Source organism: Ambystoma mexicanum, chromosome 2p (genome assembly GCF_040938575.1).
Source record: "Ambystoma mexicanum isolate Mex_15411 chromosome 2p, UKY_AmexF1_1, whole genome shotgun sequence".
In the NCBI taxonomy this organism is placed as follows: Eukaryota; Metazoa; Chordata; class Amphibia; order Caudata; family Ambystomatidae; genus Ambystoma; species Ambystoma mexicanum.
The window spans coordinates 1,363,462,779-1,363,477,549 of NC_090923.1; the positions used below are offsets into that span (position 1 = coordinate 1,363,462,779).

At 42.1% G+C, this 14,771-nt stretch overlaps 1 protein-coding gene across 6 annotated transcripts in view; it reads right to left on the minus strand.

Annotated features, from left to right (window-relative positions):
- The window catches only part of MPRIP (myosin phosphatase Rho interacting protein), a 1,106,800-nt gene that overhangs the window by 226,712 nt on the left and 865,317 nt on the right, over positions 1-14,771 (minus strand). For all 6 annotated transcript variants that reach the window (XM_069645743.1, XM_069645742.1, XM_069645740.1 and 3 more), the window contains 2 exons: positions 12,845-12,992; positions 8,715-8,832 (listed from right to left, as the gene is read on the minus strand). In XM_069645743.1, the coding sequence (XP_069501844.1) occupies positions 8,715-8,832; positions 12,845-12,992 (266 nt within the window). The remainder of the gene's footprint in view (positions 1-8,714; positions 8,833-12,844; positions 12,993-14,771) is intronic.

Sequence of the window (14,771 nt, forward strand, 5' to 3'; positions counted from 1 at the left end):
ACCACAATTGCAGCAACTAGATTATTTTTTGGGAAAAATTGATGTTCCATCTTTCAGTAAGGCAGAAATTTGCTTGACGCACCAATTACTGCGTCAGATGTATTGTTCGCAATTGGTGGATTGCAGGATGGGAAATCTCCAGGTATGGATTGTTTATCTACTGAATTTTATAAATGTTTTGCTGAACAGCTAGCGCCGGAGTTGTGTGAGTTCATCAATGAAGGAGTCAGTCATAACAGTTGTTCCAAAACCAGGGAAAGATGCGGCTTATTGTGGCAATTATCGACCCATTTTGTCAAAATAGCCCGGTCTTTTTCCGCCATTTCTTGCTTGTGAGATCCTTCTTGGGTTTTACTCTGCGCGCCAAACCAGGTTTGGTCCCTTTGTTTGTTTTGTGTTTGGCGGGATTCACGGGTGAAGCCCGCCTTTGGCTCCATCGTTTCTGGCAGGGCAGGAAGCAAGGGAGGTTCCGAAAAACTCCCTGTGCTTAGTCTCCTTGGTTACAGGAATGCACCCAAAGTTGATTGGCCGGCTAAACCTAAGCCAATTGCTTCATGTGCTTGGAGGACAGCCAACCTGCTGTGTGAACGACAGCTAGGCTGCGAATGAAAGGGAGAAACTTGCATAAAAGGCGAGGTCTTTTGCAAGGAAGGTAGAGTCAACCACTGGACGAAGGAACCAAAGAAGAAACTGGAAGAGAAGCTTGCTGCACCTACTGGACTGTTGGTTTGCCCCCGTGAAGCCCTGCTGCAGTGCTGAAGCTCCAATTTCACCATCTACTAGAGAAGCCTGGAACGGACGACTTCCTACCTTGGGTTGGTGGGACCAACCGACCCCAAGACAAACTTAACTGGAACCCCTCTCCCTGCTGACTGTACTTCTTTGTTGCAGCTGGAACCGAGTGCCAGGGGACAGGAACACCAGGATAGAAAGCATCGCCTTTAAGCCAGACCCGAGCTCCAGGAAGATCCTCCGGACTCCCACGAAGCAGGACGACACAAGCCTGAGCCACCTCAACAGAGTGCTGGACCCCAGAAGCAAGGTGAGCCCACAAGGTGTCCAAGAACTGCAGTGGTGCCATTTGCGAGTAGCTGAAACCACAAAGTGCTGCTGATCTGGAATAAGCCCATTGCTGCCGCCGACCTTCAAACCGTAGTGCAGGAGTACCCAGGCGTCTTTCCTCTTGTCACGACGACTGAGGCTCAGGAACAACAGGATCTGAAGGACTACAACAGGAACAGAAGCCAGCTGGACCTTTTTCCTTCAGACTCAAGGTACTGTGTAACTAAGGGTACTTACCTGTTGTGTGTAGCTTGCTTGCTCTTACTGGAGACTTGCATTTGCTGCCTTTGCAGAATTGCTTGCATCTTTGCTTTTCACAAGCCTCCCAGCAAGTGGCCCAACAGTGATTCTTTTGCTAGAAAAACTCTCTAACATTTTGCAAGACTTTTGTGCTATGTTCAAGAAGAGCCTCAGCTCCCGAAGACTTTGTTCAAGCGACATTTGCTGTCCTGGCTCCCTGCAGACTCTTCTTACCCTCTGACTTGGTGTTCATCTGTGCCTACAAAAAGCCATACATAGGTTACTTGTATAGCTGGGAAAGAGTTAACCATATTTCATTGGGGGATTGTAAAGTACTTACCTGTTCAGAGAACCTTGTTAACCTTTGTTTCCTTCCCTAACCTTTTCCTTTTACCATAACTTCAGTAGTGCATTTAAGTGCAAAACGTGATATATCAATGTCCACAGCACCCTAGCTATTGGAGTCACCTCAGGGTGTAGGAAGCGTGTGGCACCCCAAAAGGGTCTACTTAACTGAAACTGAAGGAGTGTATTTTTGAAGTGTATTATATTGTTGCCTATTGCCCTTTCTAAAGAAGGCTTATTTTAAAACTGACTGTTAAATTAATAAATAATTATTTGTTATCAGGAAACCTTGAGTATAAGTGTTATTTGAATACTTGTCACTATGAATCTCTATGTTGCATCTCTACAGCTCACATTGACCCACCTTGAGAGAAGCTTGGCTGCTCAGTCACTCTACCAACTTGTGTAGTACAGACCTGTGCCAAAGGTTAGGTTGTCTATTGCCAAGAGGACAAGGCTGGTGTAGTCTCCCACAGGGTTACTACATACAATTTCGCCTAACAACCGATAACACCCCCCCCCCCAAAAGAAGAAAAAACACTGACATCAAAGCATTTCAGTGGAAACCAGAAAAACAAACTATTGTCATGCCTGCTGGCAGTATTGTTGGTGTGTTTTTCATCCGCTGCTATTAGAGTAGCTGTAATTTAAAGGAACCTGAAGAGTGCTCGCCCTGATTTATGTGTGTGGGATGCAGCACTTACATTTGTGAGGCACACAGATCAGCTATCTGGAGGTGCGGCTGCCTATGATTTTCATCTCGCATTTTAGACCCTGTACTTTTCATTGTGGAAAACATGAACAAGCAACATTTCCAGCTAACCCCCGCAAGCATCTCACCCAGCAACCCCAGACCCTCATTCCTCTACTGAACACCTTGTGTTTTGGAAAGTTCTTTTTTTCAAATTTACACAGCACAATAATGAATGGACCCCAAAGGTTTAAGCAAAAGGCTGGTCTGCAGTATATTTTCTTCTGCAATTTCTGTGAAACTGCACAATTGGAGACCAGCCTTTCCTAGGCTTGTAGTGAAGCCAATCTATGCGGTTTCTTAAGTTAATGCAGACAATGTGAACAAATTGAGAACCATTTAACAGCATGATGTTCGTGCGAAAAGCAATATTTATTTCTGAGGAAAACATTTGTTTCAAATAACTTAATACCCATTGCATTTCCTGCTTCAACATCATCATAAATGTAGCAACAAAAGGAACTGTTTTTTGGATACTCTAGAAACATTGGTCTGCAATTTATTTTGAGAGGACAAATGGGAAAACAATTAAACAAGTTCCACAATTTTTTAAAAGATTTGAAAAACACAAAAACAAAAGCCAGCGCTTACAACAAATGAACAGAGAAAACAAGAAACCGTATTTAAGATTTTTAACTCAAAAGGTTACAAAAAACAAGTGCCATTTAGTTCTTGCAGGTTTCTTTGGTTGTTAAAATCTGAGATGAGGTCCAGGTTGCACGTCTTCAAGAGTCCTGAAGTTCTTAGTCCACCTCAATGGAAGAAATGGCAGTTCCTCTGTCACTTCAAAACACTCATGATGTTTTCCTTCTGGTCCATTTCCAACTCTTGGGCTTCGGTTCCTCTTATAAAAGGCCAGGCTAGAGTCAGTTTATTGTCTGACTACTTCACAACATTTTAGCATGGACAGAACTGGAGTATTGCTTTATTTGGCTTCAACCTCTTCCTGCCATAAGTCACTATTTTTGTTTCACTGTGCCACTGTGTCATAACTGGTGTCCTTCATGGTTTCTGCTCCTACATATAAAGGCTTTAACTGTAAAACGTTGTACCGGAAGTACCAGGTTCACCTTCGCAGTTGACCATAAGTAGGGCCAAGTCATACAAAAAACACTTGTAGAGACTTTTCTGAAATGCCCGACTTATCTGTAACCTGCACCAAGAAATTTACATCATAAGCCCGATGTGGACACCCTTTTATTCAAAGTAATACTACGTTACCCTGTATTTGAGTCCACTTTTGGTCTGTATCACTAAGGAATGCACAGGAAGCAATTGGCTTAGGTTTAGTAAAGAATAATCACAAAATGAACACAGGGTTGAGAGTGCCCCTCTAACAGGCAGTCAATGGGCTGATCTTGCAGTGACTCCAAGCACAGAACAGAGAGCATACACCTTCCAACAGGCAAGGCCGAAGGAGCCTTGTGTTTGACTATTCCATCTGTTGTCTTCATGTTGGAATGCTGGTTGCCCGCATTTCAGTCTAGTTTGTTTGTTTGTTTTATTTATATAGAGTGCTACACGCTAAGGTATCAAGGCACATTACAGGTGGCTTAATAGGTTACAGTTACATCTTCACTTACATACAAGAATGCATAGCAGGCAGTACAGTCGTATAATAGCATATTCAACGAGGAGGTAACAAATACAGTCGGGCATCAGGCAATTATCATAGAAAATTCTATCAATTCGAACGTAAGTACATTCAGGACATATCAGGGAATGACAACAATCTAGTCTGCAATGCCAAGGTTAGATGTTGTTCGCAGCTAGTCAGTTTTTTGTATTTTTTCTGAAACTTTGGAAGGTCTGATCAGTTCGTAAGTGAAGAGGTAGGGCATTCCAAAATGAGGCAGCCTGAGCAGGGAAGCTGGTGCCGCCAGCTTTCTTTAGGTTCAATCTCGGTGCTGCAATGCAGTGGTAATTGGCAGACTTAGTGAGTCGTGTAGAGGTTTTTTGGATAATTTTCTCTCTTAAATACTGTGGAGCTGCATCGTTAAGGCACTTATGAGTAATGGAGACTATTTTAAATTGGATCCTGTCTTTAATGAAAGCCAATTGTGCTGTCTTCTCACTTCGGAGATATGTTCACTCCTAGGGATGCCGAGTGCTGTGCTCAAAGCATTGTTTTAAAGCATTTGAAGTTTGTTTGTGATGTATTTGCTGGTCTCTGTGTAGCGGGTGTTGCAATGACTGAGTTTAGATAGGACTAAAGTTCTCAATAGTGTTATGCAACTTGTGGTGGACAAAAAGGTTTGCAAGCAAGGATGAACTTGCATGTGTACGCTGTGGCCAAGGCTGTCGCATTCGCATGTTTCCGCAAGTTCATGGTGGAGTGCAAGTAAAATCCCAGCGTTTTGGTTTCTTTAGGAACTTTGATTGCAATACCGTCAATATTGAAAGATGAGTATTGGTCATCGAGTTTATTAAGGTTAGCCTGGGCTCCTAGGATCAGTATCTCCGTTTTATTGTCATTCAGGCAGAGGCTGTGGTTTGCCATCCATGCCTGAATGATTGAGTAAATCCTTCTGAATAGGGCGAGATCTGAGTTGTAGTTGCCTGGGAGAGGTACGAGTATCTGAGTGTCATCTGTATAGTTAGTGTAGATGACACCCAGACAATCCAGCTTGTCAAACAGAGACTTGGTAAAAACGTTGTACATGTTCGGTGAGACACAGGAGCCTTGTGGTAGTCCACATGTAATAGGTGTTGGGTCAGCATCAGCGCAAGGAGAGAAGACTCATTGATCTGTTGCTAAGAAAGGACTGTATCCAGTCTGAGGCTTTTTGGGAGAAGTTAGCTGCAGATGACAGGTGATCACATAGGATTTTGTGATCAACCAGGTCAAAGGCCGCTGACAAGAGTAGGAGTAAGGCACATTGCCTGTTGTCTCTAATTTTATCAATTTGCAGTTTCAAATCTATCAGGGCTGTTTCTGTGCCATGAAGTGGTCTAAAGCCAGATTGTCTTAATCCTAACAGATTGTTGGTCTCAAGGTACCGCTGGATCTGTATGTATGCGGCTTTGTCTATTATTTTGAGAAGGAAAGGGACCACAGTGATAGGCCTGTAATTGGTTGGGATGGATGGATCCAATGTCGCTTTCTTTAGCAGCAGTAAGATCCAAACATCTTAAGTTTTTAGGTACCTTACAGGTGTGGAATGAGGCATTTATTAATTTGGTGATAAATGGGGCCAAGTCACTAGTGGCTTCTTTGATTATTTGGGCTGAGCATGTATCGCCTTGGCATCTTGAGGGTTTGAGAGATACGATGATCTTTTCAACTTCTCGGGTAGTAACTAGAGTGAATTTAAATTCTTGTGGCAGGTTGGTAAATTGTTTTTGCGGTTTCTGGTGAGCTGCAGATTTGGAGAGGTCGAGTCCTTTGGCGGCTATTTTGTTTTGTAGCATGGCAATTTTATTGGTTAAAGCATTTTGGATGTTTGTACACCATGCTTTATCTTTAGGGCAGGAGTCGTCAGGGGGAGTGGGTGATTCCATTTCCCTAAGGATCACGAAAAAGTTCCTTCGTGTTGGAACTGGCCTTATAGATCCTAGCGTTGTAGGTTTCATGTTTAGTTGTGAGTATTTCCGCTTTGTATTTGGAAGAAATATCGTTCGCTTTATCTTTGTTTTCTTTAGATGGTGAGTTTTTCCCCGATATTTTCCATTTTTATTTTTTCTAATCTCATAGCTTTTAGGTAGGCTTTAGGTGTTACTTTTCTCAGTTTAAGAGGGGCAATAGCGTTGAATGCTTGGGTAATAGTAGTGTTATATAGGTCTATTAGTTCGGAGGGTCCAGTAGGTTAGATTACGCATTCAGGGTGGGTAGCAGAAGAGGCAGTAGTTTGTCGGTAGTAATATTCCTTTTATTCCTTGTGACAAGAGGCATGGCTATTGGGGTAGGCGCGGTAGGTTTTCGCTTTACCGGAATAGTAAAAGATACTGGATGATGATCAGTCCATGTCTGAGGTGCGATGGATGCGATTACAGTTTTGCAGTTAATGTCCGCTACCCAATCAAGTATTCTACCTTTCTCATGGATAGGTAAATTGTCTCTTTGCGAGAGGCCTAATTTAGTTAGGGCATCAGCAAGTGTTTTTGCCAGGTGGTCATTAGGGTCCCGGTAGCCCAGGTTAAAGTCACCTAGCAATAGTATTGGAGATAAAGGTTTGGTGTTGGCTGAGAGTAGGGTGATGTCTTCCTCAAAGGACCCCATGGGGCTGGAGGGTGGGGGGGGCAAAGATGGACGATTCATCTAAAGTACTTGCCTTGGAAATCGCTAGTTTGACTATGAAGTTTGCATGTTTTCATAATGGGAGCAGAGGTTGCCCTAAGTGCTAGGTTCGATTTGGCAATGAAGGCAACACCTCCTCCTTTTGTCAGAGACTTCCTATGGGGAAGTTAGTGGTATGCATAATCTAGAGGCAGGTGATATCAAGGTGGCCTGTTTCTGGAGTGGCGGGGATTAGAGCCTCAACAATAGGCTAAATAAGAGACTAAGTAAGAGACTCGACTAGACCTTAGGTTTACATAGAGGCTAGTTAAGGCATTATAAACTGGAAGGTCGCATGGAACCAGATATGGACATCGCGATAGGCTAAATAGGTATGAAACAATATGGGTTATTAAAATCGCAGTAGTTCACCAAGGTCAATATTGTGAGCTGGCGAGGTCGTGGGTTGTGATGAGACACAATCCTAGGGCATAGTTATGTAAGACATTAAGATCACAATAGGGTCGTCTTAGGTCGTGGCAGTAGGTTAGTGCAGCAATGGGCTGCAGAAAAGTCAATGCATAACAAATATGTTGCAATAGGCTAAATGTGGACTATTATAAGACCTCAGATCACATTAGGTAGGCAAACATGTCAATACTGTGCATTTGTGCAACGATATGGTAAGCATTAATAGACACAGGCGTTACAAAAGCTACAAGTGAACCAACCAGATGCTAACAGGTACAGTAGGCTGAAGTAGGCCACAGCAGTGCATTCATACTAATGTAGTCATAGTCGGGAACCATGCGTAATAATTGAAGGTGTTCCGGGACCGCTTAGCCTTTAGGGGCGAGCCGTGCCTTGCACTATTGAAGTTAGTCACTTGTGATAGATAATGCAATAGTGCTTAGTGAAGGGAGGGAATTGGGCACACACTTAATGTTTTATGAATTTGCAATGGTAAGCAGAGTTCGCGTAACAATATTACACACAGTTGTAAGCGAATATGTTCCTCTAAGGGGCATAGAGTGGTTCCTCTGTTCCTCCTGGCTCCGACAGGCTTGGGACAGGACACACCCTTAGTTCCTGTGCCTTGGTGACGTGGGCCGGCTGATGCCTACCGGCATCGGATAGGTGCTAATGTAGCTCTGGTTGTCCTATCCATGGTCAGGATGCGCCGCTTGGGCTAAGCTAGACTTGACGGTGCAGTGATGGGATGTATGGCGGCCATCTTTACAAGTGCAGCCTCGTGGTGCACAATAGAGGATGAGCTGGTACAGATCAATGTGTAATACCGCAGATTTACACGGTATTCATTCAATATAATGCTTCCTGCACATTTCTCTTTAAAATACCTAATTTCAGCTGTGCGTCGGATTAAGCCCGAAGGCTTACCGCTTAGTGATTTTGTTCTCCGTCAAATAAGGTGGCGGGGGGTCCAACTCCACATCATTGTGCTCTATAAATGCACTTATGTACTTCTACAGGGTGCGGAAGGGGAACATATGGGCAAATAGATCAGAACAAATATTTCAAATGCTGGTAAGATAGTTCAGTTAGATGAGCGCTCACTGCTGAGATGTGTGTGAGAGCTGCAGGTCTGAGGTTCGAATCCTGGCAAGGCCAAGTCAGCCTTCCATCCTTCCGAGGTCGATAGAGGAGTACAAACTTCGGTTGGGTGATAATTGTATGTAAATATACTATGTACAGTGGTTTGGTGAATGAGCTATATACATAATAAGACAACAAAAGAAGCTATGCATAAGAAACCACAAAATGAGACCCAGCTTCACACCTTAGGGCAAATTCTTGGCCCTTTTGTGCAACATAGGTGTTCCCCTTCGAATCTAATCCCTACATTATGTTTAAAAGAAATAAGGTAGAGAAACTAGTTACGTGGATCCAAAACAACAAGAAAACCACCATGGGCCAGCTACTGTTTTACCTTAATTTGCATACTTAATGTGTATGATCAATACCAATCATGCATGCGAAGATGAAGAAAAGGAAGCAGCAGACTGTACATGCCATATTTAATGTTGTATTGTCATCTTAAAATGCGAGTAGAAGAGGGAAGATGTCAAGCGCATAACTTACAAATATTGCCTCCTGAGTGAATCGATGTCTGCATTCACACTGCTGATCTGTGACCTCTGAGTTTTCTCCAACTCTCGCTCCATCTCCTCTCGATGTGCATTTTTCATGGCTTCAATAGCTGTAAAAGTTCAACATAGACTTTACAAATCCCTGTATACTCATGTGTATTTCAAGTGGTTAACACAGGGGTTTCATGTACAGCTTTAAAAAGTCAGTTTAAAATGCCTATTCATGCAGTTCTGTCCCACACTCTCTGGATCCCTATCCTAGGTTCATCTATCAGTGTGCAACACTCCCGATTTCACGCACCCAGCCAGTCTCAAAAGTCACCATTTCTGAATGGACATTATTCCTTAAAGAGAATGCAGAAACACCTGCAAACGTTTCACACATGTTCATGTACTCTGGCAGGTGAATTACAAATGTTTGAAATGACATAGTGCAACTCCACCAGGGTGCATGTGAATGGGGGACACTAGTGATCGAAGAACCCCTTTCTGGTTATGGAGAAGGGAATTGGTCCTCTTTAGCCCAGGCCATTTAGGTGGGGTAACCATCTTTGAAAAAGCTGTAGAGGCTTTGAACACATTGCCAGGTTACAATTGTGGGTGGAGGCTGCATTTGATTGTTGCATGTTGATAGGGAAAATGTAAAAAGCTGCATCCTTCGTTATAGCCAGATAGTCTTAAAGGCAGAGGTCCAGACAAGCCCCTTTTACTCACTAAATATAGGGAGATACTCGAAACAAAAAAAAACAAAAGTATTGTGAGAAAAAACACGCCCTACAATTAAGAAACAGAAATGGGCCTACATAGCTACAGGGGTATGTTCAAATCTGTTGTACCAGTAGGGCAGAACTATCAGGAGCTCCGAATATGAACATTAATATAAAAAGCCATTAGTATGAAACACCAGGGGTAAAGAAGTAATGACTGAGAAACGATTTACATTTGAGCATTTACTTGCCTAAAAATGCACCGATACAGGAGCAGCATTCGTTTTTCACTCCCCTAAAAATATTTGTTTTTACCAACTTCAAAAATAGGAAGTAAAATATTCCGATTGCAAAATCGTTTCTGGAGCCCTGCTTACTAGCGATAGATGGCTCAAGAAAATAACTTTTAAAACCACACTCGCGCATTTTGTCAGATTTTGCTGCCGGTGGGACCTTCGCCATACTTTCTTGGTTTCAAGGATCAAAGTGTTTGTGACCATTAGTTCTCCCACTGATGATCCTAATTGGGGCTTCTGCCACTGTTTTTGGAGTAACGCCCTCAAGAAGGTCCTGCAGTTTACCAAAGAGTTGAGCATTCTTTCCTTCACTTGCCATTTAAGCCATATGTAAAACAGTATTCCAGTGCCGAAAGAAAGTGATCTTTACATAATTAACGTAGTAATGGTCTTACAGTAAATGGTACAGAGGTTCTCAGAGCCTACTGGTACTGGCAAGAAAGATGCGACTGCAGCCCTGCTTGGTTCCTCATCCCCATGGGTTTAGAGATTCCTGCAAAGCTCACTGCTGCAAGGGCAACACTTGATGGCCTATATATCAGGTATCAGACTAGGTATCTGCTTCAAAAAAGGTTGTGAAATCTTGTGCACCTCATAGTGCCAGTGCCTCCCTTTTACAGTCTCCTGTAATGAAGTCGCAGACTACAGGCTCAGAGATTAATCTGGGGTGGTCCTGGCGGGCAGGGACTTCTACCAGCTCGGTGAGGGAGGTACATGGCAGAAGAAAAGAATATCTGAAGAGGTGAGAAAAGGCATTGACAGAGGACGACAGAGGCATTGACAATGATGGTCACTGGAGTGCCCACTCCATAAAAGACATTGGAGTTTAATAGGATGATCCGAAAGAGAATAAGATTAAGTGAACAATTTTGAAATTTAATTTACAGGATGCAGCAAGGAATAATGTGTAGCCCATCAGGCTGCATTCCCTTCCAATTTCCTCCCACTGTTTGCACTCCAGAGGCCAAAATCAATCTAACATGGAAGTGCAAACAGTGGGGTACTTCCCAGTTATGGGCACGCAAAGCAAAACAGAGCCGACTTCTCTTTAATGCCTGCAGAGTCAACATAGAAGCTAAAAAGAATGCGCGATAGACATATTTCTCCAAGGGATTAAAAAAGGATAGTAAATTATGATGGCTTTCTTATGCACAAAGGAAATATAGAGTAAACTGTCAATGAAATAAAAGGGAAATTGAAAGCTAGAACCCCAGGCCACTACAACGAATTTGGGAGCAATGATGTGATGGGGCATCCAAGACAACAAGCCTCCCACGTTGGTCTAGAAAATCAAACTGCATGCATTAATGTTCTCAGTGACACATTTAAAAAATATAACAGCTGTAAGAGAAGTTGTTACATTCTATGCTCTTTTTTTATACACTTCCTTCAGAGTAATGGCACCTTTCTTTAATTGATTCCAAATGTAAATTGAGATGTCACCAAGCATCTCTTTCGTTAGTTTTCTTTTTTAATTAAATGCATTATTCGTATAAAATCATCCAACACATCCTAAACAAATGTGGTGATTCTTTTTGATTTATATTATTCAGTTCAGAGTAAATCTGTATAGAAGTAAGTTTAGTACACATATTCAGCAATCCTTAAAAACAAAGAAACACCTAGCCACTTCATAAACAATAATAGCACAGATGCAAATTCATATATGTCTTAGAGTGGTACTGAAAACTGAGAGGGCATAATACATTTCTTGTCAGAGCTAAAAGTTCCATTTGAAATGTGTAAACATCATTAGAGCCATCACGTTGCGGGGGTGAGGGGAGGGCAGAGGGAGGTGTGGTCTAGAGAAGCGGTCAGAGTCTCGCTTCAGCTCCTTAAGGAACGCAACCCATACATTTGAAAGTAAATTTGATCCTCTCTAACATATTCCTTACGCTGGATTCGGAGATCCCATTCTGCACACACCCGGTTCTTTGTGTCAAAGATCTATGTGACCACAGAATTCATTAGATGATTTCCAGTGCATTCCAATCCGCCTTTTGCCAAGTGCAATCCTCAAATGTATACATTTGGAAATTAGTTTATTCTTTTTCCTTTAGGCAACACCAAGCTTCAATGAGCACTCTGTGAAATGCGCTAAGCTATCTATCACACTGGACCAAAATTGGAGTATGTAGAACAGCGGTCACATGTGTATAAATTATTCTGGCTGAATATTGCATTTGGGACAGATACTGGTGGACTCAGGGTTGCACGTACTTGATTTTTATGGTGCGAGATAATTACATTTAAATGCCAGCAACAAGCTTAATTTGAACCTCATGTTTATAGACACTTTCTTATTATTAAGGAATGCCCTTGCCCACTCCGTATATGCAAGATATTTCCCAAGGTCTCGTTCGCACTTACTTCGTACCCAGAGTGAGTCAGTCGAATGATATTTAAAACATGCTCGATAGACTTATAAATACACCCCGTCAAATAACTAATAGATTAAAGAAGGGAATTCTGACAATCTCCCAGGCTCTCCTGTACTGCTGGAATGGCTCTAGGCAAGCAAGCGTTTCTTGCTTCCACTTCCCACTGAATGTATAACTTTCACGCCAATCTTAAGCATAATATCATTTGTAGAGATTACCACTCTTGCGAAAAGAATGGCAAATATTGTCTACATAAGAACGCTGGTATACATCAGTGCCTGCTGAGAAAGTTCCACAAGGAAGTGAACAGATCCATGGCAATGCTAGAGGAATACAGATGTGTGGTTTCACTTTGCAGACCTTTAACACTGTACAAACATTGTATTCAGTGGTCTAATGTAGCTCAAGAATACATTCAGATTTCCAACGTGAAGACGACTATGGCATAAGAGCAACGTCAATTACATGTTTTCATGTTCTTACTATACATGGTTAATTGAGTCTATCAACATATTGATATCTTTTTTTGGGCAGAATATGATTAGTGCTAATGTTTGTTTCAACAATAACATCTAGTACAAGCTGATAGAGCATCTGCCCGAGTCAAGATTGTAGACAATTACTCATGAGTTTTAAATAAGCCCAACGTTTAATTGCCAATCCACCCACAACGCCACTTGATACAATTGCACATTAACCCAACAAACTATTTTTGGTCAGAATGTCCTCCACCATTACCTGAGATTGTTGCTGCCGTTTCCTCATCCAGAAGACGTTCCTTCTCTTCTCGCAGTTTTTCCAGTTCCCGCTGGTGCTGCCTTTGGAGATCTTCAATCTTCTTCTGATGAGTTTCTTCCATGGCTGCAAACCCACGCTCGCATGTTGCCTACAAACACGAGAAAGGAACCTTTTAATTCTCTAGACACTGCCTGTCAATAGAATTTCCCTTCCAGATTGTCAACCAAACATTTAGAAATTCCCTGTAAAGGGGAGATAGGGCCAGAAGAATCTGATATCACCACTTTGTGATCTTGTAAGCACTGGGGGGTGGCTGCAACGTGAGTGAACACAAACAGCCTTGTGAACTTTAGGCGCCTCCAATCAGCTATGGGAACATGGGTTAAAAGATCATCCAATGAAGAATTCCAGCTTAATGGCACAAGACATGAATGTATGCCTTTTGTTCGGCACTTAAGTAATGCTTAGCATATAAAGAAGAGTGCCCAATTGGGGATTATTGGGCTTCTGGTCCAGTCAAGAATAAAAACAGGCATGTCAGGTTTCTAATCAGCATACACCATACGACCTATCCTCTAGCGCAAATGGAAATGGCCGATGAAAGTGTTTGACAAAATTCTTGTTGGGGTTGTCGGTTGTTTTTGTCATTTATTTGGGATGTGGGGTAGGTGTTTGGGTTATACCTATGACATTTATACTGCCTTCTGCATAAGAAAAAGAAGTGTAGTTAAAAGAGAGAAAAGCAAAAGAGGAGACCAGTCATAAAATGAAAAGAATGACATTTCTTACCAGAGCAGAGTCGCTTTTTTAGCATGGCTGGTCTGATCTTTGTATAGATTTGGCTCTTCTGACAGCCATCAGAAATTAATTGGAATTTGCATTTGGTAAAACATTGCTTTCCTAGGAGGTACACACTAAACACAGATTTACTCCAATGGATATCTGCACCGCCACAATGAAAAATGATTGAAACCAAAACAGCACTGATTCTGGAAGTCTATGTAAAAAGACACTGCATTTTCAAAAAAAAAGTCTTTGATTTAAGCAGTATGTAGATAAATAATGAAAAGACACTTGTCTACAAATGAAGATTTCTGGGCAACAGATTTCCAATAAATATTACTTAATCTAGAACAATGGCATTGATATTCAAGAAATGTGTCTCCCAATACAGATAAATCGTTTTATCAGTAGTACAGCTTAAGATCATGAGACGGCAAAGGTGGTGATGCAAATAAAAAAGCTTGGGCTATGACATAATGGCTCTACTTGTGTTTGTATATGGGTTTATATAGTGCAAACCTTGTGAATACAATTTGCGCACTGTACAAATAATCTGAGTTTAATAGAGGTGAGTGGAAGGGGAGTTTATGGGTTAGAGTAGCTTGGATATCACAAGAGTGGTGTATGTATCTCAGAGCAGAAGGTCCTAAATTACCCCTAAGTAAGAGGCAGGTTTTAGGCACCTTACTGAGGTGATATGCCCCGAGGTGGCAGGCCCACCCTGTGGGTAACAGCCCACCGCCCAAGCTAAGGGCCCAGCCACTGAGGGGCATATCGCCATTAGCACCCGTGTAGCATGCTACGCGGGTGCGAATATATAAATATTTTTTAAATGAAAATTGTTTTCTTTCCGTGCATGGATTTTAAATGACAAAATTTGCTTAGGATGGGGTAGATGTGGTCAAATTTCATAGATGCTGTTTTGAGGTGTGCACTATACTAGTGGTCCTACCAATTTAAATATCCACTTGCAGTCTGCATATCAATAAGAATAGATCACATTTGTAGGAGACATAAGGTTACCAATTGATTTCTATTAGAAAACTCCTAATTTTGCAATGTTACCTGTATGTGGCAAGGGAGTTTGGGGGGAGGGTGCAATGCTTCCAGAGGTCCTGCACACAGACATCCAATAGAAAGTGTC